Genomic DNA, 23304 nt, shown 5'->3' with positions numbered 1-23304 from the left:
TACAGTGTTTATGAATATATGCCTCCCTATGCTTACGTGTTGGAAGTAGAGTCCCACCATAATAGTTCCTCCATTCCTATGGAGATGCAGACTCTGCACTGAAATGCTTAACGGAGCGAGGTGTGTCATTTCACAATGGAAGTGGTGCTTATATCAGACTCATTAAATTATTCAGCTAGGAATTGAACAGATTATCTGAATAAGAGGCTTTTTTTCAGCCAGGGAGGGACAAGTTCAGACCTATCCCTTCTCTTTTGGGAATTGTACACGGGGCAAAGTATGAAAATAAGTCAAGAAGCAATGACCAGAAGCCAGGAATCCTATCACGCTGCTTAACTAACACTTCTGGGCTCTCCTGAATTGCTTTCTGCCAGCTCAGCTCAATTCAGAATAGCTAAGGGGCAGGTGCTGTCTGGAGATCCCAAACTGGATGTTTGAAACCGCCTCAGCGCAGAGAGTCTGCATGCTAGACTCAAGCCTCCAGTGAGCTCTCGGTGATCTTCAAATCTGATGAAAACCTGCACTTGTCTGATCCATGCTCTTAAGGATTTTCACATTGGGGTTAATTCCTCTGTTTTAGCCCCATACCCAATTTTAAAAGGGGCACTGAAAGGAGACAGCCTCATCAGCCACTCGTTTTTAATTTAGGCTCATTTCACCCTGTGCTTCCTTCCACTGCCTTTGATCTACAAATATCTTGAATATATATGGTATTTAATGTAGAAAGGTCTGAAGAGAAGTGCCTGTGCGAGAGAGGGTGGGGAACAGGAGTCGGAAGAGGGGTGGACGAGCAGGGTCGGGGGGGGAGAGATGCGGGGATGGGGATGGGGGGGGGGTGTGCAGAGCTGGGGGGGTGGGGGGGTTTAGGGCACAAAAAACGGCGTCGTCCGAAACGGACGTGACTTTTCCAGCAGGGGCAAGTGCAGTCTGGTACCCGAGGCATGCAACCCGCCCTGACCAGCCTTTTCCCCGGTCGGGCAGGGGGGGCTGTGCCCCCCCTGCCCGACCGGGGAAAAGGCTGGTCAGGGCGGGTTGGGGACCGACGCGGATCCCCAGCCTGTTCCCGCATTGGCTCCCGTAAGTTCCCGCGTCATTTTTCTCCCCACTCCCCGCTTTTCGCACTGGCAACCACAAGCCTCGATGGACGGGCGGGAGAAAGCTCGGATGCTCTGAGAGGGTCTGGGGTTTTGGTTTTGTTGGTTTGGTTTGGTTTTGTGGGGTTTTTTTCTTTTTTTTCCCCAGACCCTGGAACAACCACCAGGGATGTCCGGGATTCAACCCGAGGATGGTTCCTCTCCGTGCAGGAATTGGACGAGCGGGTCGGAGCTAAACGAAACGCGGGAGGCTCTTTTAACCCCTTCCTCCGACTACGACGATGAGGAGTTCCTGCGATACCTCTGGAAGGAGTATTTGCATCCCAAGGAGTACGAATGGGCGCTGATCGCCGGCTACATCGTCGTCTTCATCGTGGCGCTCGTCGGGAACGTCCTGGGTGAGTCGCGCTCCCCCAAAGTTCCCTTTCCCCCTTGCCGAGGTGGGGTTTGCAGGGATGGTGGCTGGAAACCGGGGGTGGGTTTCGCTTCCCCGGCTGGAAACGCGGGTGTCCCCAGCCGCGGGGGAAAGTTAAAGCTGCGCGGAAGGGGCCCTTGCTGCGGGACGCCGTGAAAAGCGCTTCCCGCTGCGCTTGCGAGAGGGGCTGCGGCGGCAGCCGCTCGGTGCCGGGGCTGGGCAGGCGGAGCGGGGCCGGCGGAGCTCACCGGAGGGACCCGCTGGGGGAGAGCCGGGGGCTGCCGGCCGGCTCCCGTCCCTGTCCGCCGGGCCGAGGTGCTGAAACCACCCCCCCCGCCGCCGCCGCCCTGCCCGCCCCGGCCGGCGGCTCCGCCTCTCCGCCCGCCCGGGAGGCTGCCGCTCCCGCTCACAGCCCCGGCCCGCTCGGCGGAGCCCGGCGCCGCGCTGGGAGTAACAACGGCGGGGTGTTTTCCGAAGGACGGGGATCGGGGCTGCGGCTGCGGGCCGCGGGGTAACGGGCAGGGGACGGCGCCCGCCCCGTGAGGGGAAGCGGCCGTTGCTCCCCTCAGCAGCCGGCGGACGGAAGGCGCGCGGCTCGCGCCTCGGCGGCGCAACGGCCGCGCTCGCGAGCTGCGCGGCGCAGAGATGGGGAGGTGGAGGGGGCGGCGCTCTGCCGCGCTCCCATTGAGGGAAGCGAGGCGGGGCGGCGCCTCGGAGCCCGCCCCTCCCCGCTCCCATTCACCCGTGAAGGAGGCGGCGGGCGGGGGCGCTGGGCGGGAGCGGGGGGGCGGGTAGCCCTCGGGCGGTGGGGACAGTGTGGCGGAGAGCCGGGGTCAGGGGAGGGCTGGGGCGGCGGCGGGAAGCGGGGGAGCCTTTACGGGAACCGGCGGGGGCGGTGTGGGGGAGCGGCGAGCAGGGTCTGGCCGCCGGGAGCCCGCCCGCCGCTCCCCCTCTCTCCCCGCCCGAGCGGAGCTGCTCTCCCGCTCCCCCGAGCTGGCTGCTGCAGCCGGCCGAGCCCGCGGGCGGGCCGGCCCCACGCCGGGGGCGGCCGCCGGGCTCTCGGAAAAGGCGCTTGTGGCGGCCCAGGGGAGCGCTCGGCCCCCGCGGCCGCTGGCTGCGGGTGGGGGGCGGACAGGCGTGCGCACCCGCCCACGCCCGGGGCGGCCGCCGCCTCGGCGACCGCGGCTGCCTGCCGCAGCCGTGCCCGCTCCGTTCGCTGGTGGCCGGGTGAGCGGAGAAGACGTTGGTCTCCATCAGTTCTGGGTTTATGAATGAGCGTGACGGCGGTGTGGCCGCGGGGAGCCGGGCACGGCGTGAGGGCCCCCTCAGCGGGAGGCACGGCCGTTGGCGTTTTCACTTGCATCGGTGCCATTTCCATGAACGGAGCGGCGCACTAGCGCGCCCAGCCCTGCCATACGGGTCTTCCATTCACGTTTTTCAGAAGGATTTATGCATGTCAGGGCTGTTATCTGCAAGCTCTCCAGGCTTCCCACGGCGAGATGCAAATAAGACTGCGGCCAAAGGCAAAATCTTGCAAAGCGCTTTTGTCTTTCAACGGACTGATGATGCTATTTTCTTTTTTTCTGGAATGGTGCGCTAACTGCCTGTAAACATCCAGTGCGCACGTTAGCGAAACCAGGGAGTTTTCAGCTAAAGAGGTTACGTTAGAGCCATTCAGAAGCCTGAGCGTGTTTGCTCGCTCCATTGCTCGGCAGCCAGCTTGACAGGCAGTGTAAAGATAACAGCCCTCGCAAAGAGGCTGTACTTTAGGAAGAAAAGCGTCCTTCGTTCTGATCTTGGGCAAAGACCGTTTTAGGAGAACTACCTGTGTTTACCTCTTTGCCTCCACCTGTTCTGTAAACAGGCTGTCCTCTCGCCTTAAAGATTCAAGGTCAAATCTTCAGCCATAGGAGCTCTCACCCTGTTTACATTTTTTTTCCCCTGAAGCCACGAGGCGAAAAGCTTTCATCTGTGCACTTGCAAACAGAGACGATATCGGTGCTGATGTAGAGCTGCTCCTCCCTGACATTTTGTGTACGTTATCTTTTTGCTTGGGATGGAAGCTGACATTTGGCTGTCCGCCCACCTTTCCAGACTGCTGCTGCCCGAGCCGTTTGCTCTTTAAACTGCCTTTGTGCATTACAGGGACCTGACCCGCCCAAACTGCTGCTTCTGTTTGCGGCCAAGTTGTTTGTGGGATCTGCAGGTGCAGGTGCTCGTTAGCTGAACACTGGTCTCATCTTTATGCAAGAAAGTTCATACTGCACTGATTGCAGGCTCTCGTGATTTTGAGGAGAGAAATTGATGGGGTCTAATGCTCTTTCCAAAGACATTTTTGTGAAACTTTATTTGGCTGCCACTGAAAATCTGATGTAGAACAGTACACATTTTGAAGTCTCTGAAAAGCTCATTTTTCCTGCTTGGAAAATCCGTATTCAAGGTTAATCTGGGATTTAGTCATGGACCTTCTTGAAGCAGAGCAGAAGTGGTTCTGAGGAGAGTTTTAGTGGCTAATAGTGCTTTATGATATCATCCTTAGTGATGCAGTGTGTTCCTCTGCTTATCTTTGACCAGTGCTGCTGGACTAGTGTGGCATGTGAAGTCAGTGCTTTGATTCTGTTTTGTGCATGTCCTATTCAGATAGCACTTAAGTAACCAGGAAAGACTGCTCCCTTCCCTATGTGGTACTGAAAAATTATATTTCTGCCTCTCATTTTGATTTGTGCATTCACATGGGATGAAGAGGCTCATTGTGTCCAGCCATAACATCTGTGCAAGTGGAACGCACAGCACATCCCTCAGATACTAGTAATAAACTAGATTGAAGCATTCTGACAGTTAATTAACAACCAAGGGTAGAATCAGAAGCTTGAACTTTGATTGACATCTACTGGGCTCTTGAGTGAGCTGCACTGCAGGAATTCTACTTATAGTAATGCATAACAAGGTCTGCATCGCTATTTAGCTTTCAATTTAATTAGGAGAATTGACATACACTGTCCGAGCTGCTGCACAAACCAGCTAAAGTGAAAACCGTTAGCAAGTCTCTGCATTTGAATGCAAGTTTCATTATTGCGTTCGAGTGCTTCGTGTCAATGATTCTCATGTGTGCCCACATTGGCTGCTCACCAGAGATTTCAGTGCAAGCCACTGAGAAAAAACAGAAGGCCTTTTTTTAGGACATATTTACATGAACATTCAGAGAACCTGAAATCCGGATGATAACATCAGTATGCTTTGTCCTGTTTTCTTCTTCACTCAGTCATTATTTATCACTGGAAGCAGAATAAGTGTTGAGGATAAGGACTCTGTTTTGCAAACAAGACCAAACGATTTCTTTACCACTGCACAGCAATGAAACTCTTGCAGCTTCTTTGCACAGCTAGTGGAAAACATAGGACTTTTTAGTAGAGAATGTATGTTGACTGTAGATTTAATACCTGTTTCTTCTTTATTTGAAAACATTGCATTAAAAACATTGCTTAAAAATAGAAAACTAGATAATTAAAGACGGAAAAATATTTTTAGGATGTACAGAGGTGTTTGGTTACTGACATGATCATTCCACACTAACCAGTTGCAGCAGTTAATAACTGGAATAAGACCACAAGGGATTAATAAGTAATGTACAACTCCATAGATTTAACTCCATTTATACCGGTAAAGAATGGGAATGGTTCTTGTTTAAGTTATTCATTCGCATGGGTCAGAACTTTTCTAATAAAATGATTTCCCTCAGGGAACATGCATTCATCAAAATCAAAACGTACAGCAGAGATCACTTGGTTTGATCAAAGACTGAACGCAGAACAAGCAGCCTTCTGGTGTCCCACCAGCTGGGCTGCTGGGCCTCTTGGCAGCCCTCCCCAGAGCTGGCAGGAGCTGAGGTCCTGAGCACACACAACCTGCCAACACCCAGCTTGAAAGTCCTCAGCACTGTTGGCTTCCAAGGCTAAGAGACCATGCAGAACATCAGTGAGAGATTTCAAAAACTTTCTTTTCTCACACAGTTTGGTGATACTTGTTTTTTTTTTTTCCAGCTCAGAACGAAACTAAATTTAATTGACAGAGAATTACTCTTCTCTGGATAGCTCTATTATTTATTATCTATTTTACAGTAACTGCTCGTTATGCTGAGTTCTGTACAGAACCCAACTGTGGTCCTTTCCTCAAAGAGTTCATAGTCTGACCCGTAGAATTCAGCAGCATTGATTTGATTTTTACTCATTGTAATTTGATTTTTTAGGGCTGGAGAATAAAAGGCTTGTATACAGTTCTAACACCAGAGCCCTAGTCAATGCCCATCAATAGGCAACAGTCTCAAATGCTGCTTTGTTATAATTTTAAAGGTATCTGGTGAATACTGGGGTCTATGCACACATGCATGTGTTGGTAGAATTGGATGAGTCATGTATTCTCTTAAATGGTGCCATGATCTTCATGAATCGTATTTGATTGCCATGGATAAGCCATATTTCATTTAATCGTGTTTTAAGTTATTACATTTAATTTTGTCCAGATTACTTGGGGAATCTGGCACTGAAAGGGCTTTACTTTTGTAATATCAGCATGAGTCACCTTTATCTGTTGGATGAATAATAACTAGAGTCGCTTTGTCATTTTTAAAAAGATACCATGTAGGAAAAGATACAATATTTATACATTTCATCTGCCTAAGATATAGAATGTATGAGCTCAATTTATGTAAGAGTTCAAGTATCAATTGAAATACATTGGTGTTTGCATAATATGGGGATTACTGGCAAGAAAGAGTCATGCACATCCTTGTGAGATACACAAAAAGTAGAAAAGCATTAAAAGATGAAGCTGATTTGAAATTACGCCATTTTCTTTCTAGATTCTTATATGCAGATGTGTAACTAGTTCCACTCTATGTGCTTTCTGACCAGAGAATCCAGAGTGGGGAGAGTGGGGACAAGCTCTGCTTTCCTTTACCATTCTTTATGTCGAAAGGCAACTCTGGCTAGTGTGAATAGTGCAGTCCTATTGCACCCAACTGTGAAAAAGGGCAATGCCCAAGACTGAAGGAAGGTGAGCTGCAAGAGATGCTTGATGTCTTGAATGGTTTTGGTTTTGTTTCATTTTACTTTCAAGATGTGTTCCTGATAAACATGTGAAACTTTTAAAGAACTTATCCCATTCAATTTTATACATTCTCAAAGCTGTTGGAGTGACAGTTCTGAAGACCAGCTCTTCTATTTACACCCAAAACAGAGGCAGCCTAGATGGTGGCAGGATATGCTGCCTAGTATTAACTTTATATTGTGAGTTGATGTTTGGAAAGAATCATCTGTCTATGGAAGAAGGAAAGTAACTCAGCAGAGCTATTCAGCAACTGCACAACTCAAAGACCGCTAAAACCAGTAAAGCCCTATCTGCCAGGAGCTGAACAGAGACTAACACATCTTTCCCTTAGGTCAGTGAAGTACTCTTCAGACAGAAGTCTCTTTGGGGCATTACCAAATAAAATGAAAGCTGTTATCACTTCCTGCTTTAACTCGCCATCTTTCAAAAAAAATTGAAGGTTTTGGAATGCTTCTTTGTTTCCATAGTGATGAAGCAGGTCTGAGGTTAAGCCAGAAAGTCAAGTCAGTGGGTGAGGATTACAATCGAAATCAGCAAGGCACATGCATACTTGCAACGTGGTCTTTGCCTGAGCTAAGTGTGAGAACCTGAGCTTAAATGCAGCTCCCAGGCAAAGAGGTGACCCCCAAAAGAGGTGTGTTACATCTTTCTCCGAAAACTCTGTTCCCAGCAGCCTGATCCCAGCTTACATGGCTGCCCCCTACCAGAGCTGGCCTCCAGCACAGGCAGCAAGCCCCTGGGCAGGGGACAGAGGTTGCAGAGCCTGGAGGTGCAGTCAGCCCTGACAAAACTGTGCTCTGTCTCCTTGTCCTCAGCACAGTAAGACTGCCAGGATTTTAGCCCAGTTTGGGGAGTATTATATTGGCAATGTGGATTCATGATACAGATTCAGAAGTTGCATACTATGCAAGATATTTGCTGTAGCATTTCACTAGCATAGTGAATTGTATTTTCTTTGTGTAGTCTAAAGAAAAGGCATTCGTACATCTACGTTAGAAACAGACATGGACATGGAACGGCTTTTCCTAGTGCAACTCCATTTTACACTGACTGACAGATGCATTTTGAAGCATATGTTTTCAAAGTTGCACAGCATTTCAGCTGTGAAACGTACCTTGATTATAATGGGTCATGCCGGTTTAAATTGAATCATAGTGAAGTGTGAAATCTTTTTATTGTAGTGTCATGTGCAGTATGACAGCTATATTTATGGTCCTTCCATCTCTAACATGAAGTGTGTGTAAGGATTTTGCAGGCTTTTTATTGTTCCTATGGATAGAAAAATAAGTATATCAAATGTGATTATGAAATAACTGGTCATTCAGTATAGCCAGCTCTGCAGAGATGACCAGGCTTGCCAATTAATACTTGTAATGATTTGTGTGTATGCCTGTGTGCTTGTGGTGGGGCAATTTAAAACCAATCTTCTGTGTTAATCAGTACAGTTAGCTCAGGAAACTGTGTAATGGTACCTTTCACTTTGTCCAGGGCTGACCAAACCTGGCATTTTTGGCAGTCTGTTTTTATAGCATAGCTGATCTTCCGGTAATAACTTCCATTTCCATAAGATTGTTAATTGTCTAAGATTATGTAATGTGACTGAGTTAGAAAATGAATCCTGTGCCAATTAGATGGTTGTGCTATTACTCCCAGTTGTAATCTGTAGAGAGAAGCTTCCAGCAAGAAGAATTTAGTTCTTGTATTCTTCTCTAGCACCATAATAATGAGGCAGTACAAAAAACATAGAAGTGGGTTGGAGAACATGAATAACGCACAGCTCTCAACTCCTAAGTCCCTTTAAAAGCCTGAGTACAATAGAGCACTTGGTAGCTAGAACACATCTCAGAAAATATATTGCTGCAAGCAAGCTAGTTGCTGTATATCTGTTGTATTTATGTAGACTCTCACTGTCTTTTGTGGGGGACAGTTACCCATTAGTACATTTCAGTGAAGCTGATATTCAACAAAATACTTTAAGATTTCATATGTTCAATGTTATGGAGCTATATATCTTACAGTTTCAGTATTTTTCCTAGAGTTTTACTAGGAAAAAGTGATGGAACCTACAAATATATACTTGTTCATGTTTGAGACATAGGGGGCATGACCTAACCACCTACTCCTTTTGTCATGCTTCCATGATTTTGTTCAAATTTGTTGACACATTTAGTGTGTTCTGTTGATGAGGAGCTATCACCTCACTGGCAGGCTATGTAATTCCTTTGTGTGTGCAGCCCAGAATATTGTCCATCTTTTCAGTTGTCGCATCACATATTCAAGGGCAGTTCTTATCTGCTGGGCATTATTACCAGCTGTAGGAATTTTTTCAGTATTTCCTTTATAATAAGTATTGTATAAAAAGTGTCTTTTCTTTGTGTCTTTCTTTCTATTACTTTTTCAACATAAACCTGGTTTTATGTTGGACTCTTTTTTTTCAGATAAGCTTAGTTATATAAAAAATGAAGTAATGTATGAGTTTAGAGCTTAATAGTGGGTAAGAGATGGACAGCCTAGGAAGTAGATATCATCTTCCTATTCACAGAAGAGATTGCTTTGGTTTAGATCTTTTGTTCTCACTGCTGGTTTCAAAAGCCCCTAATTAAATATACTCTGCAATTTAGTTAAAGTGCTTCTCACCCCTTAATCAAGATCATCAATAAAGTTATTGAAAGACTCACAAAAAGCCTTCCTAAAACAAATAAAATAAGCTTAGTCTTAGGCACCTAATTTTTAGACTCTTAAGTTAAAGCAGAAGAATCCTCAATCAGGAATCGTTCATAATGAAAGTAGTTTCAATGACAGAGTTTTTCCTTCCAACAATATGTATCGATGCAGTGTTTCCACAGGGGCTCTGTCTCTCCAGAATCCCATTTGGTGGCCTAACTACTCAGCTTTCCTTTCAACATGATTGTGTTGCCTGACACCCCGCCACCCAGACCTTGATTTGCAGTAGGTAATGGCATCACCAAAATCGACCAAGGGGGACAGTGCCATATGAAGAACCAGTTCATTGCCAGGTGGAAACAATGTTTTTATGGGGTTAGGAGGTAGAGAATAAATAATGTGTAACTTAAATGTATTTAAAAGTTTTTTTAATCACTGTTTGATTGTGAAATATTGTGAAGGAGTAAAGCTCTCTAGAAGCTTTATGCCTCGTGGATTTGGAGATGTTGATGACCAGTGCTTATAGTCACAGCATTACTTCCAAATGACTGCTGGATGGCCATATTATGATATTTTAGTGAAACAATTGTGGTACTGAACTACCAAAGCAAAATAAAATCATTGAAGTTTAGTATCATGGGAAAGAAAATGAAAATTCTTTGTTTACATCCATCTGGGATTTATTATTCACCAAAAATAAAGTAAGAGGTAGATAAGAGCTCATTCATTTATATAAGGAAATGTCAGATATTGCTGGTTATGGAAATTATGTTTCTATTTTGGCTAAGACGTCACACTGGAAGATGACCCATTGAATAAGAGGCTGACAAGACTTCTGGAGTGTTAAGGAAATGATTTAGGGTTGACATGTAAAAAACAAATTGACAGCTGAACCAGCAGTCCACTAGCGGAAGGCCTGCAGCACAAAGTTTAATATGCTCAAGACAGCATAAATCTTCCAGAAGGCAAGCAGCTGCATTTTATACCAGCTGGAGCCTTTGTATTGTTTTCATATTCAGCTTGAGATACAGTGAGCTATGCTAATTGAATAGATAGCATTACAACCTCTAATTAAAATGCCCCAGGACACTAAAACAACAGGGATTAAATTTGTACGTGAAAAATACCAATCTCACCATACTGTTACATTTGAGAGGTTTTTTTTTTTTTTCTTCAGGAATATAATGAGGTATATGAAGCTTTTTTGATGGACTTCTAACAGCATCTGTCTTAAAGTTTTAACTTTGATTTGAATTTTTTATATTTAGTCCTCTCTGGGACTTGCCCGTGAGACTTTTTTTGGGGGCAGGAGATGGTGAATATTTGGAGGATGGGTTCTGAAACAAGCTTCATTATCTCAGAACTGTCCTCGCTTGGGGAAAGCCTCCCCAAGTTTTTCCAAACGCCGTCAGCCTGGCAACTTAAGCTGGTTTCCGAGCCTTCACTGACACTGTGTGGCAGAGGTAGGAATAGCAATCGTTTTGCTTAAAACTCGATTCTGGGGGGGGGGGAAATGAAAGCATCAGCGGTGAGACGAAGGAGTAATGAGAGTTGAATTACTTAATAACCGTTAGAAAAATAGCCTGCATGTTTTCATTTGCAGTTATTAACTGTAACGTTGAGTGTTTTTATAAAATAAAAGCAAAAATACAGAAAATAATAAAATGCACTGGACAGGTAATTAGGTTCCAGTAGAGTTCTAGCAGTCCGGAAGATGTTTCTGAGTTACATTTCTCTCACCTTTCTCTTCCACTTTTTTTTTTTTTTTTTTTTTTTAAATTCTGATCCTCTTTTCTTCAATGCCTGTGTTAATACCGTTTTTCTCACTTTCTTCCTCACTCCCATTTATAGCTGGGAACATCAAAGGTTGCATTAAAGATTTGCATATAATGTTAAAATGAGCTTTTATTCAGAGCTATTTTTACTATTTCATAGATTTTTCAGTGGAGGTCTAAAGAGCTCCGTTTCGGCGACTACATTGTGCCCTAACTAAACAGGCATCCTGTCAACTCTGTGGTGTCTCCCAAGTTTTTTAGGAAGGCTGGTGCTGGCCTTATCTCCTGTTTTATGGTTTTGGAGTACTTTTTGGTAAAATACACTCCCAGTTGAGAATATTTACTGCCTTTCTCATCCTTGCTTCTCTTCTCCAAACTGAGTGGAAAGCCACAGCTCTCTGCTGTTTCACTCCGGGTAGGCAGTGGCATTTCCCACTCCATGCAAGTTTCCTTCTGCTAGCATGTTTCTTTAGGGCTTATCGGGAGCTGAGTGCCTCCACTTCTCTATAGTACCACCTGAGATGAAAATGCCTATTTAAAGGAGTGAGAGTGGAGGGTATACAAAATTCTTTTGTTCTGATACTTAACTAGTTACAATATATTCATTGGCATAGTCAAACTATTTTGCATGCTTATAAAATAATAGTTTTTGAACACAGGCTAGAGCCTCTTTCTCGACAATCTGGTAGATCACTGGTATATCTATGAAGCTGTTGTCCAAGACTACTGAATAACCTTGTACTGTAGTAGACTCAGAACGACATGGAGTCTGAAGGGAATATATTGAACTAACTTTCTGTCATTTATACCTTCTGTCCTATTCAAATAACTCGTAGCAAATCCTAGCAGCCCAGTTTAGCTTTGCACTGTAAGAAAACATTGCCAATGCTTGTGCAGGTTGAAAACAATACTGCAACCAGCAGAGGGCAACGAGTGGGAGAAAATCTGGCTTGTTTTTGCAATACTTTGTCTTCAGAGGCTTTTCTACACAAACTCATTTTTTGTGTACATTCATGGAATAAGTTTCTGGGATACTTTACTATGGTAGCATGTAAACATGCTAATTAAGACGCTCTTGTGCTATGTGTTGTGCAAAGAATGGAAAATGGTCTATGCTGCAAAGAATGGATGAGGTCAAAAGGGGAAACACACAAGCATAAAGAGAGAAATCTAAAGTACCAAATTATACTGCATTTTTATGCTTGTAAATTATTATTTTTTCCACCTTTCAGGTGCATCTTGCCACCATAGATTAGAATTCAAAGGAATTCAGAGCTACTTTCTGTACATTGGCTTTCCTGCAGACTGCTACTCCCTGAGTAGCAAGGGGCACAGTCTTTAATATCTCTGAGGAACAGCAGGTACTGGAGTTCAACTAAATTCCACCTGTGTTAAGCCAGTGTGATCTGGAAGGCTTAGTACAGAGCTGGGAATTAGGAGTCCAAGTTTCTTATTCTGTGTCTGATTTACTGTATGGCCTTTAGCAACTTCTGTTCTGCACTTCACTTTCCTTGCATCAATGATGAAAATGATAATATTTTCTTAGCTCTCTGGGGTATTGCGAGGTTTCATTTTCTCATACTGATAGAAAGCTTTGAACACAACATGCAAAATGCTTTGAATTGATTTCTGATACAGTTTGCTGCCAGTAAGATTGACCTCACATTTGTTAGCTTAATGGATTTTTTTTTACCAGAAATAATGTTTATGTTCAGGTGCTTTCCCCAAGCAGGTCAGCACAGGGATGAGAACAGGCCTTGTCAAAGAGCACACATAACTGCTTGTGTGTGGCACCTTTAGGCATTGACATCCTTTGCTGGAAACAATGCACTTTTCTCAAACAGGTAGAATGTAGGACTGTTGAAACCATAGCATCAGAACAAAGTAGTCAACCGCTGAACTTTTAAAACTATTTTATTTAACTTTTGCCTATTGATAAAAGAAATTAAAAGTACAGAAAAACATTGCCACTTAATATTAACTTTTGCCTAAGTACAAGACAGGACCATAGTTTCAATATGAATTGCACTCAAGACAAAGAACAAGCCATAAGTTAAAGCCTAAAGTGTTAAAATTGAAAGTGAAATGGTGTCTGCAATTTTTTTCCCCAGCATTGCATTTCCAACCATGAACAACATTCCAGAGGGGCAGCAATGTATTATCTATCTTCCCTGTTAGGTGCTGCCTCTGCGTTGTCAAAATATAAGTTATAACTGTAGTAATTCCATGCACCAAGTGACAGTGATAAAGCTCTGGATAGTTATATTGTAATTATCGTGCAATGCTATAGAAATAATTACGTTAGTAGGTAACTTAAATCACCCAAATGGGAAGTAAATACAATTAGTATGATGTTTCCTTTAAGGTTTTGATTTATAAGCCTTGCCTTTCAGATATCTGAGGCCACAGTTAAGAGAACCTGAAATTCTATATCCAGGAAGAAAACAATAGAAGAAACGGATACTGTGGGAGATTTTCTCCAAAAACAGTCCAGGAACAATGAAGAGCTTTGTGGAGGGGTTTTGACTTGCACTTGCAAGAGCATGATAGATGTATATCAAAGATTAAATTTATACAAGCTATAGAATTTGGAACTATGTCTGCAACACATTAAAAAAATATGAAGAACATCTATTGTGGCACAACAGGGGCTTTAGATGAAATTTGGAAGCCTAAAAAGGTAGTTGATAAAATCGCCTTCTCTTAGAGAAACTGAAGGCTCCCTAGCCTCTCCCTCTCTCTTTGTCCTAAATTACCCCTAAATGCCTAAACATAGCCCTCACAAAGAAGTGCTCCAATCTCAGTTCCTGCTAAAGCTCTAGTAAGGTCTTGAATGAGTATTCCGCCGATTTTGGTCACTGCACTCTGACAACAAAAGGTGCAATCCAGTCTGAAGAGTGTCCAGAGAACAGCAACAAGGATGGTTGCAGAAGTTCTAAAAATGACCAGCAGTAAAAGATAAAGAGTTCTGGAGTTGTACAGTCTGAAAAGAAAACTGAATAAAGGTGTCTTTACATATGTGAAGCATTGCTGCAAGGAAAAACTCTTCTTCATTGCTGCCTGTGTACAGAGAAAATAAGTTATATAAATAGCAGCAAAAGAAAGGTAGATTAGACATTAGAAGACTTTTTTTAATAGGGAAGATAGTTCAACACGGCAACACATTTAAGAGAGGCATGATATCTTCAAATATAACAGATTTTAAAATGTAGACTTGGCAACAATGGCTTAGTGGTAGTTTTGCTGTAGTTGTGCTGGTCTAGAGACTTAAGCGAAGATTTGTGGAATGAAGTAATATATTTTATTAGATCAACTGATGCAGCTGGAAGATGGACACAAGCTTTCAGGCACACCATCCTTCTTCGGATCTAAAGAAGCATCTGATCTCAAGAGCTTATGTGCCTCAAGGTCTGTGTATTTTTTTCCAGCTGTTTTACCTAGTTTAATAAGAGAATGGCTTAACTCTAGCTGATTCCATTTAAGTTTTGGACAACATCTTGAAGATCCTTCTAACTCTATTCTTTAGCATTCTGTGATATGTTTAATATATCTAAATTAAGACAGATTAAGGAGACTTTGAATCTTCATCCAGATTTGCATGATGGATGAATTATTGTTTATAGGAGAAAAACCTTTGATGTACAATGAGTTGTACTGTTTCTTACAAGAAGCACTGTGGTGCTTCTGGAAAATTTTGTGCCTTAGTTTTTAAAGAGCTTTTGGTGACTGAATCTAAAACATTCAAAAGCTATTGGTTGCTACAATCTCTCAGAGTTTTACTTGCAAAGTTATTAAAATCTTATTTTTAGGCTAGTTTCTCAGGCTCAATTTTGGCATTTTTAATGTATTAGCTTATGAATTTAGTGCAACCATGTTAAAGAACTGATTTGCCTCATTTCTAAAAGCCTTTTGAACCGAAAAAGAGGGAAAAGAAAAGATATAAAACAATCTGTAAAGGAACATCTTGTAAAATGTCTGCTACATGCTGCTTTTGATCAGAGTAATCATCATCAAAAATATACCACATTTAAAATGGATAGTGCTTAATACTGCAGAAATTACCATTCTTTACTTACCTCAAATCACAGTTACCCAGACAACTGCTACAGATTCTCTGCAGATCCAATAGATGTATTATGCCCAACAAAATATTTTATAAAACTATTATTGCCTTGGTACAGTTTACAAGATTCCATGTGGTAGCAATTTGAAATAAGCATCACGCTATCATAAGAAAAAGTTAAACTTTTACAAATGTAGATGTGTATTGCCATAGACTAGAGCCAATGGATTAAAGTAGACATGAGGAAAGTTGTGTGAATAGTTAGCGAAGATAAACTAGCAGGAAAATAATCTGCTTTATATATCACGGTATTTCCCATGCTGTGGTCCATGGAAAACTATTCTTTGTGTACTAAGATTCTCTTTACATGTACCCTCTTGTTTCCACTCTAAAAGAAAACACATGGTTCTTATACTGAACTGCATATTCAAATATTCTGTGTTAAACAAAGGACACAAACATTTCGTTAATTCTGCAAAGCCAAGTGTTTTCCTGTTGAAGCATTCCTTAAGTCATTTCCATCTCACTAACTTGTCTTTCCAAATTCAGTTTGCACTGCAGTGTGGAAGAATCATCACATGCGGACAGTTACCAACTATTTCATAGTGAACCTTTCTCTGGCTGACATTCTGGTCACAATTACTTGTCTTCCTGCAACTTTAGTAGTGGACATCACGGAAACGTGGTTCTTTGGGCAGCCCCTCTGCAAAGTGATTCCCTACTTACAGGTATTATTTTACTGTGTTTGTGTACACATTACGCATGTTATGAAGAAGAGAAAGAACAATACCATCTCCCTAATAGTGATAATCTGATGGAAGTTATCCCTGCTACTGAAGTAGATATCTCAGGGTACATGCTGACGATTAAAGGACTGTTCCACTTGTGAATATGTTTATGATTAATAAATATTGTTCTCGATCCATCTGATTGTTAGACTTGGGCAATACACTTTCTGGAACATTTGTCTCATGCTCTTCACTTTTTGTGATCTTTTTAATAATTCAGAAGGGATGCAAAGCAATGAAAATGTCTGTGAATAGAATTACAGTCATTTATACTCTCTGTGTGTGGACCTAAACAGCTACACAAGTGACAGAGAATCTGAACTTCTGAAGGGAGTCTGGGCTTTCATATGTGTTTGTTTAGTGACTTACTTTGCATTCTTTAGAAATAGTCGAAGTATCCAGGTTTACTGGGAGCTGGTCAGATTGTTTGCTTTAAGCAATAATTGCCACCACTCATTTACCAGTGGACTTAATTAGTTATGAGATCATTTGCATCAAAATGATTGACAAATACCTTTTCTAAGAATAGCTGGTTAGATGAACTGACTGGATATACTAGAATGGCAAGTGCTTGGCCTTTCAGTCATTATAAATCAAAAGAATTAAGCAGAACTCTGAATGTATGCAGGTGATCAGCTCTGTGCCTCCAGCACAAATTATATTCTCAGCAGATACCTGTGTGGGTGAAAAGCCACATTGCCAAGGGCAACAGTTCTCCAGCAGGTATGTTCTCTACTTGACAGAATCACAATCACAAAATTTTTTTCAAAGCCTCCATTCTAGTGGAAGAAAATCTGAAGAGAAAGTTAAATGATCACCTAGTGTACAGAGTGAAAGAGTAAAACTAAAGTGATAGGTTGTTTCCCATCCTGAATAGAAGGTAAAATGACTTAGCTTGCCTTAAGCTGATTGTTATTGGGTTTTTTCTCATGAGACCCTGAATTTCCGTTGTTCCTGTGAAAACTGAAAAGGCAAAATGATGGTACTGGTATCTAAATATAACACAGAAAACAACCAAACAAAATTGTTCTACAAAGAAAAAAAAAGATCTAATTAGTTGTCTAATGTTTTAAAAGTAGTTTTTCAGATAAAGTTTTGCAAATTCTAGGGTGCATAAATTTGGTCTTTCAGAATCTGACCCTGCTACACCTATTCAGTTTGGGTAGCACCCTAACCTGTGAATTGTCCTCTTGATTCTAGTGGGACTGCAGCAGATGAGGATATCTGTTGTAATTCTGTAAGAAGTGATTTTAAAAGGAGTCTTTTTCTGGGAATAATTTCTACTTAATAATTGCAGATAAAGAGCTAACTATGTTGAAAATAGAAATAATTTTTAAAACTCTAGGAAAAAATTACAATAAATAATTTTTAAAGCTCTGAAAAAATTACATTACATTTACATAATATTTCCTTTTCTTTAGACAGTTTCAGTCTCTGTGTCTGTACTGACACTCAGCTGCATTGCTTTGGATCGATGGTATGCAATTTGTCACCCTTTGATGTTTAAAAGCACAGCCAAGCGAGCAAGGAACAGCATTATAATTATCTGGATTGTGTCCTGCATCATAATGATTCCTCAGGCTATTGTTATGGAGTGCAGCAGTGTGTTCCCAGGATTAGCCAATAAAACCACCTTGTTCACAGTGTGTGATGAGCACTGGGGAGGTGAGTGTGTCATTGACCATAAAGACTGAATTTGTACTGCTGTTAAGTAATAAAAATATCAGGACATATTAATATGCAGTCAAGTTGTAGAAACATATCACAAAATGTTCTTAATTATATAAGCTTTCCTAGAACTACCATTTTTCAAATACTGTGAAATTCTATTTTCTTTTGTATTGCTAAGACTTAAAGTACATTTGAAACCAAGTTTAAATGAATGAGGCTGGCTTGTGTCTTGACCATGTTAATGTTTCCCAGAGGGCAGAAATGTTCCCACCCTTAAATGCTTATGCTTATATAATTCTGTGATCGATGGACGTTGCAGGTTTACAAAGACTTTGGTATTTAGCCTTAAGAAATAACTACACGAGACCAGAATTTCTGTTTACCTGATATATTGCTTTTGCTAATTGCTGATATTTGGCTAGTCTTTATAATACCTCCTGGGACTTCAATGCAAATTGCATGTCATTACAGAATTTAGAGATGTCATCGATATAGGGTAGCGAGTTAGTCTACAGTTTGAAATTTGTCATGGACAAGATCATTTAAATAACTTTGTAAATGTGATCAGTTACAAATGATTCTATCCAAGAAGTGTAATTCTGCCTTTCCAGATTAACTTTGAATCTAACTTCTTCTGTAGTTGAATTAAGCTGTTAAGAAGCCATAAGGGTTGCCAGGGAGTAACTACTTCTATTTTGTCTCCGTTCACAGCAAGTGGTGTTAGCCACCCACCCGAATGGTTAAGACTCAACTCTGGTGGGCCTTGGCATAACTCCAACACTAATAGAGCGTATGAGTTACATGCTGTGACTCTGACACTGGGTATAATGACCATCAGTAATACCATTGTTCACACACAGGAAAATAAAGCCAACTTTGCCAAAACATATAGCTAAAAGGTGCCTGTTTAGTAGCCTCGAGTCAGACTAAAGCACAATCAGATTCTCTCCCAGAGCTGTCTCTGTAGAAGAAGATTCCAGTCCTGTGAACAATTAAGATAAAATACAACTGGATCACCTGTACTTAATTATCATGATAAATTAGCTTAAGCAGCTTGAACTGCTGAGGGCTCTTCCATGTGCTGTTTTGGAAGTTCCTTCCCTGCTAACGGCCTCCGCGGGGCCACCAGGGGATTAATGAGAAGACATTGGCTATCACATTCCCTGTTCTTTATCTCCTTCATCCCAGTTAGTCCTCTGGGACAAGGCAAGGGGACAGAGATGGCCATTAGCTAGCTGGCACTCATTGCAGACAAAGATGTGCTGAAAGTTTGTAGGTTAGAGGAAGCCTCTCTTAAGCTATGAGTATTGTGCTGCTTGTTTCATTGGAGAGGACACATCTGCTCTTTACTTCTAGTATTCTTCCTTCATCTGTGAACAATTTTGTATCCCAGTTTACTGCTGGATGCTGCAGTATTTATGTGACTATTTTCTTTCATAGTGTTCACTCCAAGTACAATTTGTGTCCACTCATTTTTGGCTGCAGAACTCATTATCCATGCCTTCATCACTTCAAGGTTAGATCTGAAGCAAAGATTCTTTTAATCAACCTAGGAAATGAAAATGATGTAGTTAGTTAATTAGGGAGTCAGGAGAGCATTTCAGCAGGGAATGCAATCTCAAAACTTCCAGGTTTGCATTGGCCACTTTTTGATTCCCAAGAAGAAAGTGTTGCTTTCAAACTACAGAGTCTGTAGTAGCCTTGGAACTATTTTAAAGAGTGCCTCTCATTCACTGCTGCACTGAAGTAGTTACAGCCCACAAGTATGCCTGAGCTGAAGCACCCACTATACAAAAGAAAAAAAAAACCTCCCACGTGTTTGCAAGACTCTCCCCCTATGGAGTGTATTTGTCCAAAATGAAATCTGTTGATCTTCAGGTTATGCTGTGAGCCTTCACTTGGATGTTTGGAGAGGTAGAAGGGGGTATAACGAAGACAAATAACTTGTGCATAGAATTAAGTTCTTTTTGTTTGTGGCTTCAGAAATGAAGTGCAAACACTCCAAAATTAGTTTGGTTTTTTTTGTAATATATATTGAGCATGAAATGAAAATAATTTTACACTAAAAATATGTTAAAGTTTTCTGAAATGGGAAGCTTTTCATTCCACTGAAAGATAACAATCCTGGTTTTCTCCTGCTGCCTTTTTAAGGAATTATTCTTCTAATGGTAGTGCACCATCATGGCTAGTTATTCTGCTGGTGCATTTCGGGTATCCATAAAAAATAATCCTCTCCACTTTCTAATAATAGCTTATCATAGTAACTTGAGAGAAGAACCCTTCTATGCTTTAAGTTACAAGTAGGTTGCTCAAATCGTGGAATTACTTAGTAAATGTAAAGTTAACCATATATTATCAATGAGGATAAAATATTTTATATATATACCTTACCATCCCTTTCAGACTGTGGAGAATAGAGTGTCATTAGCTACAAATAACTTTCATTCAATTGAAAATGTCTAAGGACACTGAGTTGGGCCACAGAAGGTGCAGTTTTTCTACTGAAAACCAAGGTTTGAAATCACAAAGGTCCCCAAACAGAAGAACAAAAGAACATGGATAACAGGGCAGCAGTTTGAAAAGACTGGTGAGCCTTGAGGCCAGAAGAAGGAATAAAGAGCTAATATTTTCAAAGGAAATAGTTGCATTTTTTTTGGATTTTTTTTTTTTTTGCCTTTTTTGACTATGGGAATATTGAGGGTCAAAGAAAGCTAACTTGAGGTTGAAGGAGAAAGAAATTCATGTTCCTATGAATATGCTATATTTGCAAAGAAAAAGTGGAGATGTAGGTACTGCACACACTCAAGAGAACCAGAGCAAATCCTATAGGAGAGTCAATTTAGAGGAAAGGGATTATATTTGGGTGTTTACTGCTTTGTTTAGAACTGCATATAATTTATGCTCTCTAAAATCAGGGTATGTCTGATGAAATCCACAGAGCATCATGTACACCATATGTCCCAAGGATTTTAAAACTGTGAATTGTCAAGGTTGGGACTGCAAAAAGGTGCTGCTTAATGACAATTTCCAAAATGTTTTGGAAGTCTATTCTAATTCTGGGAACTCAGGGCCACTGAAACATGAAGTGCTGTGGAGGACTAATGGGAAGCCATGTCCAGGAAAATGTCAGAGATGCCAAGGCAGGAGACAGCACTGTACCCTACCCAGACTCAGGTCCAGCTGCTGAAATCCATACAAGTCTGATGAGTGTCTGGAAGGAAGGTCTGATCAGCACTGTGACAGTTGGGCTTCTTAACGTTGAACAAATAGTGGCCACCCTGACTAATAAGATTTCAAGCATGCTGTTGGAGAGCTGCCAGTAACTGCAAATGGAGCAATAGTTCAGCCTAAAACAGGGCTCAATTTCTTTTTAATTGCTTCTGGCATTCCTGAATATAAAATTCGTTGCCAATTCTAGGCTGAGGGTTTTTCATTTCGAGTACTGTCTAATAACAATATTTTATTTGGGAATGCAGAAAGATCCAACATGTGACCTATGCAGGCTCACTTAAGGAGCCAATGTTGGCCACGGTTCTATAACAGTCTGCAATTGCTATGTGCTGAATTTGATGATAAAGTGCCAAAATAAAAGAAACGTATATTAAAATGAGTTCACCATGTGTCCAAGTTAGCTAAATACATTCTCTTAGAGCTGTTCACAAAAAGAGTGTTAGCCAAAGTGCATTAGCCAACCCCTTTGCAAATGATAAAAAGAATATGGAGATAATCCTTTCCCAAAACTACATAGTTGAATGGAAACAAAGGGAAGACTTTGTGTTCCATTTCCTCTTAGACTACTCATAAAACAGTACAAAAACATATTGTCTTAATTCTGGAGAACAAATAGCTGGAAATCACAGTATTACATGAAGGTTTATACATCCTGTTTATCAAAGTGTTCAGAATTTAAGAAAAAATTTGTGGGACATTTTAATGCAGAAAGTAGTCAGAATATTGCTAATACTAAAACTATGCTTGGTGTTATTGTGAATTGATAAGCATAATACATCAGGTTTGAAGATGTAATTTTAGTATTAGCTAACTGTAAGTACTCGTTGGAAAGGACTGTGTTGTGTGGTTGAATTTTCTCTACTATGGGCACCCACTTCCTAACATCCCTATTTATTAAGCTTTATTCTAAAAGTATATTCTTTTAGCTGCATTGCTTCTTCATATTGGTAACTCCAAAACTTCATAGGTATCTTCCTGAGACTAGGGAACCTGGGAACTCTCTACTCATGCTCAACAAACTTGATAGTCTTGTTTTTCCCTATTCTTAGGGAAGCTGTCAAGAGTACCAATTTCATTATGCATCTATGGCTTAAGGGAATATTTCATTTGCTAGACATATCAAAACCTTTTGAGTCTGGGTTGTTTTCAGTTTGTATACATATGTATATGTGTACATGTATGTATATATTTATTTACACAAATATAGTAAAATTCTGGCAAAAATCCAGAAGATGTAGTTTCAGTTTAAAATTTGTTTAATAACCCCTGCAGCGGAGAAAAGGCGGCTTGTTTCAGCATACTGATCCTTTATCAGGTGGAGTAATCATACTGTATGACTGATGCTGAGTAGGAACGCCAATCTCACCCCAGTCCAATCCCTGTGACCACCTGCTTGCTTTTTGTCCCCTTCTCTCTGTTCAGTAAATAGTGGCCAGTGATGTGAGAATCATTAATTTCTTCTTAAAGAGGCAGTTACTCCAGCTAAGAATGATCTGCCTCTGTCCTGAAGCCCATTAAGTGGCAAAGAGACTTTTCTCCTCTGCTGCTTGGCAGTAAGAGGTTCAGCAGTCCCAGTCAGGCAGCTGATCTATCACTAGGACCATAGACTGATTGATGTTCTCATTCAAGGAGTCTGGAACTCACTCACTTGATAAATGAATGGTATCCCAAACCAACCCTTCCTCCTTGCTGCTGTGATTGTCAAACAGCTTTAAAGCTTTTCTTTGGCTTGAGAAGCTAAACAGAGTCATGCTTCTTAGGGAAAAGTTCTACAAAGGGCTTTGCCCTGGGTGGAGGAGGGACAGGTTTCCTTTGATGTTTAACAGCTGGCACTTTCCAGGTGGCTAAACTTCAAAAGCAAATGTTAGGATCTTCCTCAACCTGGTCCATCAGTTCTTTGTAGATAGCTAGGCTCATTTAATGTTTCACTTTACTTGGAATGCTAAATTGGAAGCCATAAACTCCAGATGGCCTTTTAAATACGTACTGTCCTTCTACCTGAAAGGGGCCTGGCTGCCTGCAGAGCATTGATGAGGCAGGTGGCACCTCCTTCTGAGCAGAAAGAATGTACTTTCAGCTCTGACCTCCCGTGATCCCAGTAAGTCACGTTACTCCAGTTTCTCCTTAATCTCTCCACCTGTGAAGCATGCACGTCGGTATTTCCCTGGCTGACAGGACTGCTGTGAGGCTGCATTTTCTGGAATGCAAAAACAAACCTGAGATCATCAGTCAATATACAAACCCAGGTTATCATCAATTGTAAAAAACCTGCCCCAAATGGTCGGCCTCCCCCAGGGACATTGACAAGAGCTAGTAGCTGCAGCTGCTAGTTAAGAGTTGGTAAGCTGATTTGCTCCAGGATCTTAGAGCCAAATGCAGCTCATCTGCATTTTTTGAACCCTCATCCATCAAAGCTGTCAAAAGCCAATGACAATGTCTCTATTACACTTGCTAGCAATGAACATGGGCTGGATTTTGCTACAGACAATTTCTGTTT

At 41.7% G+C, this 23304-nt stretch overlaps 1 protein-coding gene across 1 annotated transcript in view; it reads left to right on the top strand.

Moving 5' to 3' along the window:
- Positions 1–1263: 1263 nt before the first annotated feature.
- Positions 1264–23304, top strand: part of HCRTR2 (hypocretin receptor 2) — a gene marked incomplete at both ends in the record, with an annotated part of 33910 nt that continues 11869 nt past the window's right edge. The window contains 3 exons of the mRNA XM_082306740.1: positions 1264–1492; positions 15667–15845; positions 17327–17570. Of these exons, the coding sequence (XP_082162866.1) occupies positions 1264–1492; positions 15667–15845; positions 17327–17570 (652 nt within the window). The remainder of the gene's footprint in view (positions 1493–15666; positions 15846–17326; positions 17571–23304) is intronic.

Source organism: Platalea leucorodia (genome assembly GCF_965183815.1).
Source record: "Platalea leucorodia genome assembly, chromosome: 3".
NCBI classification, from domain to species: domain Eukaryota; kingdom Metazoa; phylum Chordata; class Aves; order Pelecaniformes; family Threskiornithidae; genus Platalea; species Platalea leucorodia.
This window is presented reverse-complemented; position numbering and strand designations above follow the sequence as displayed.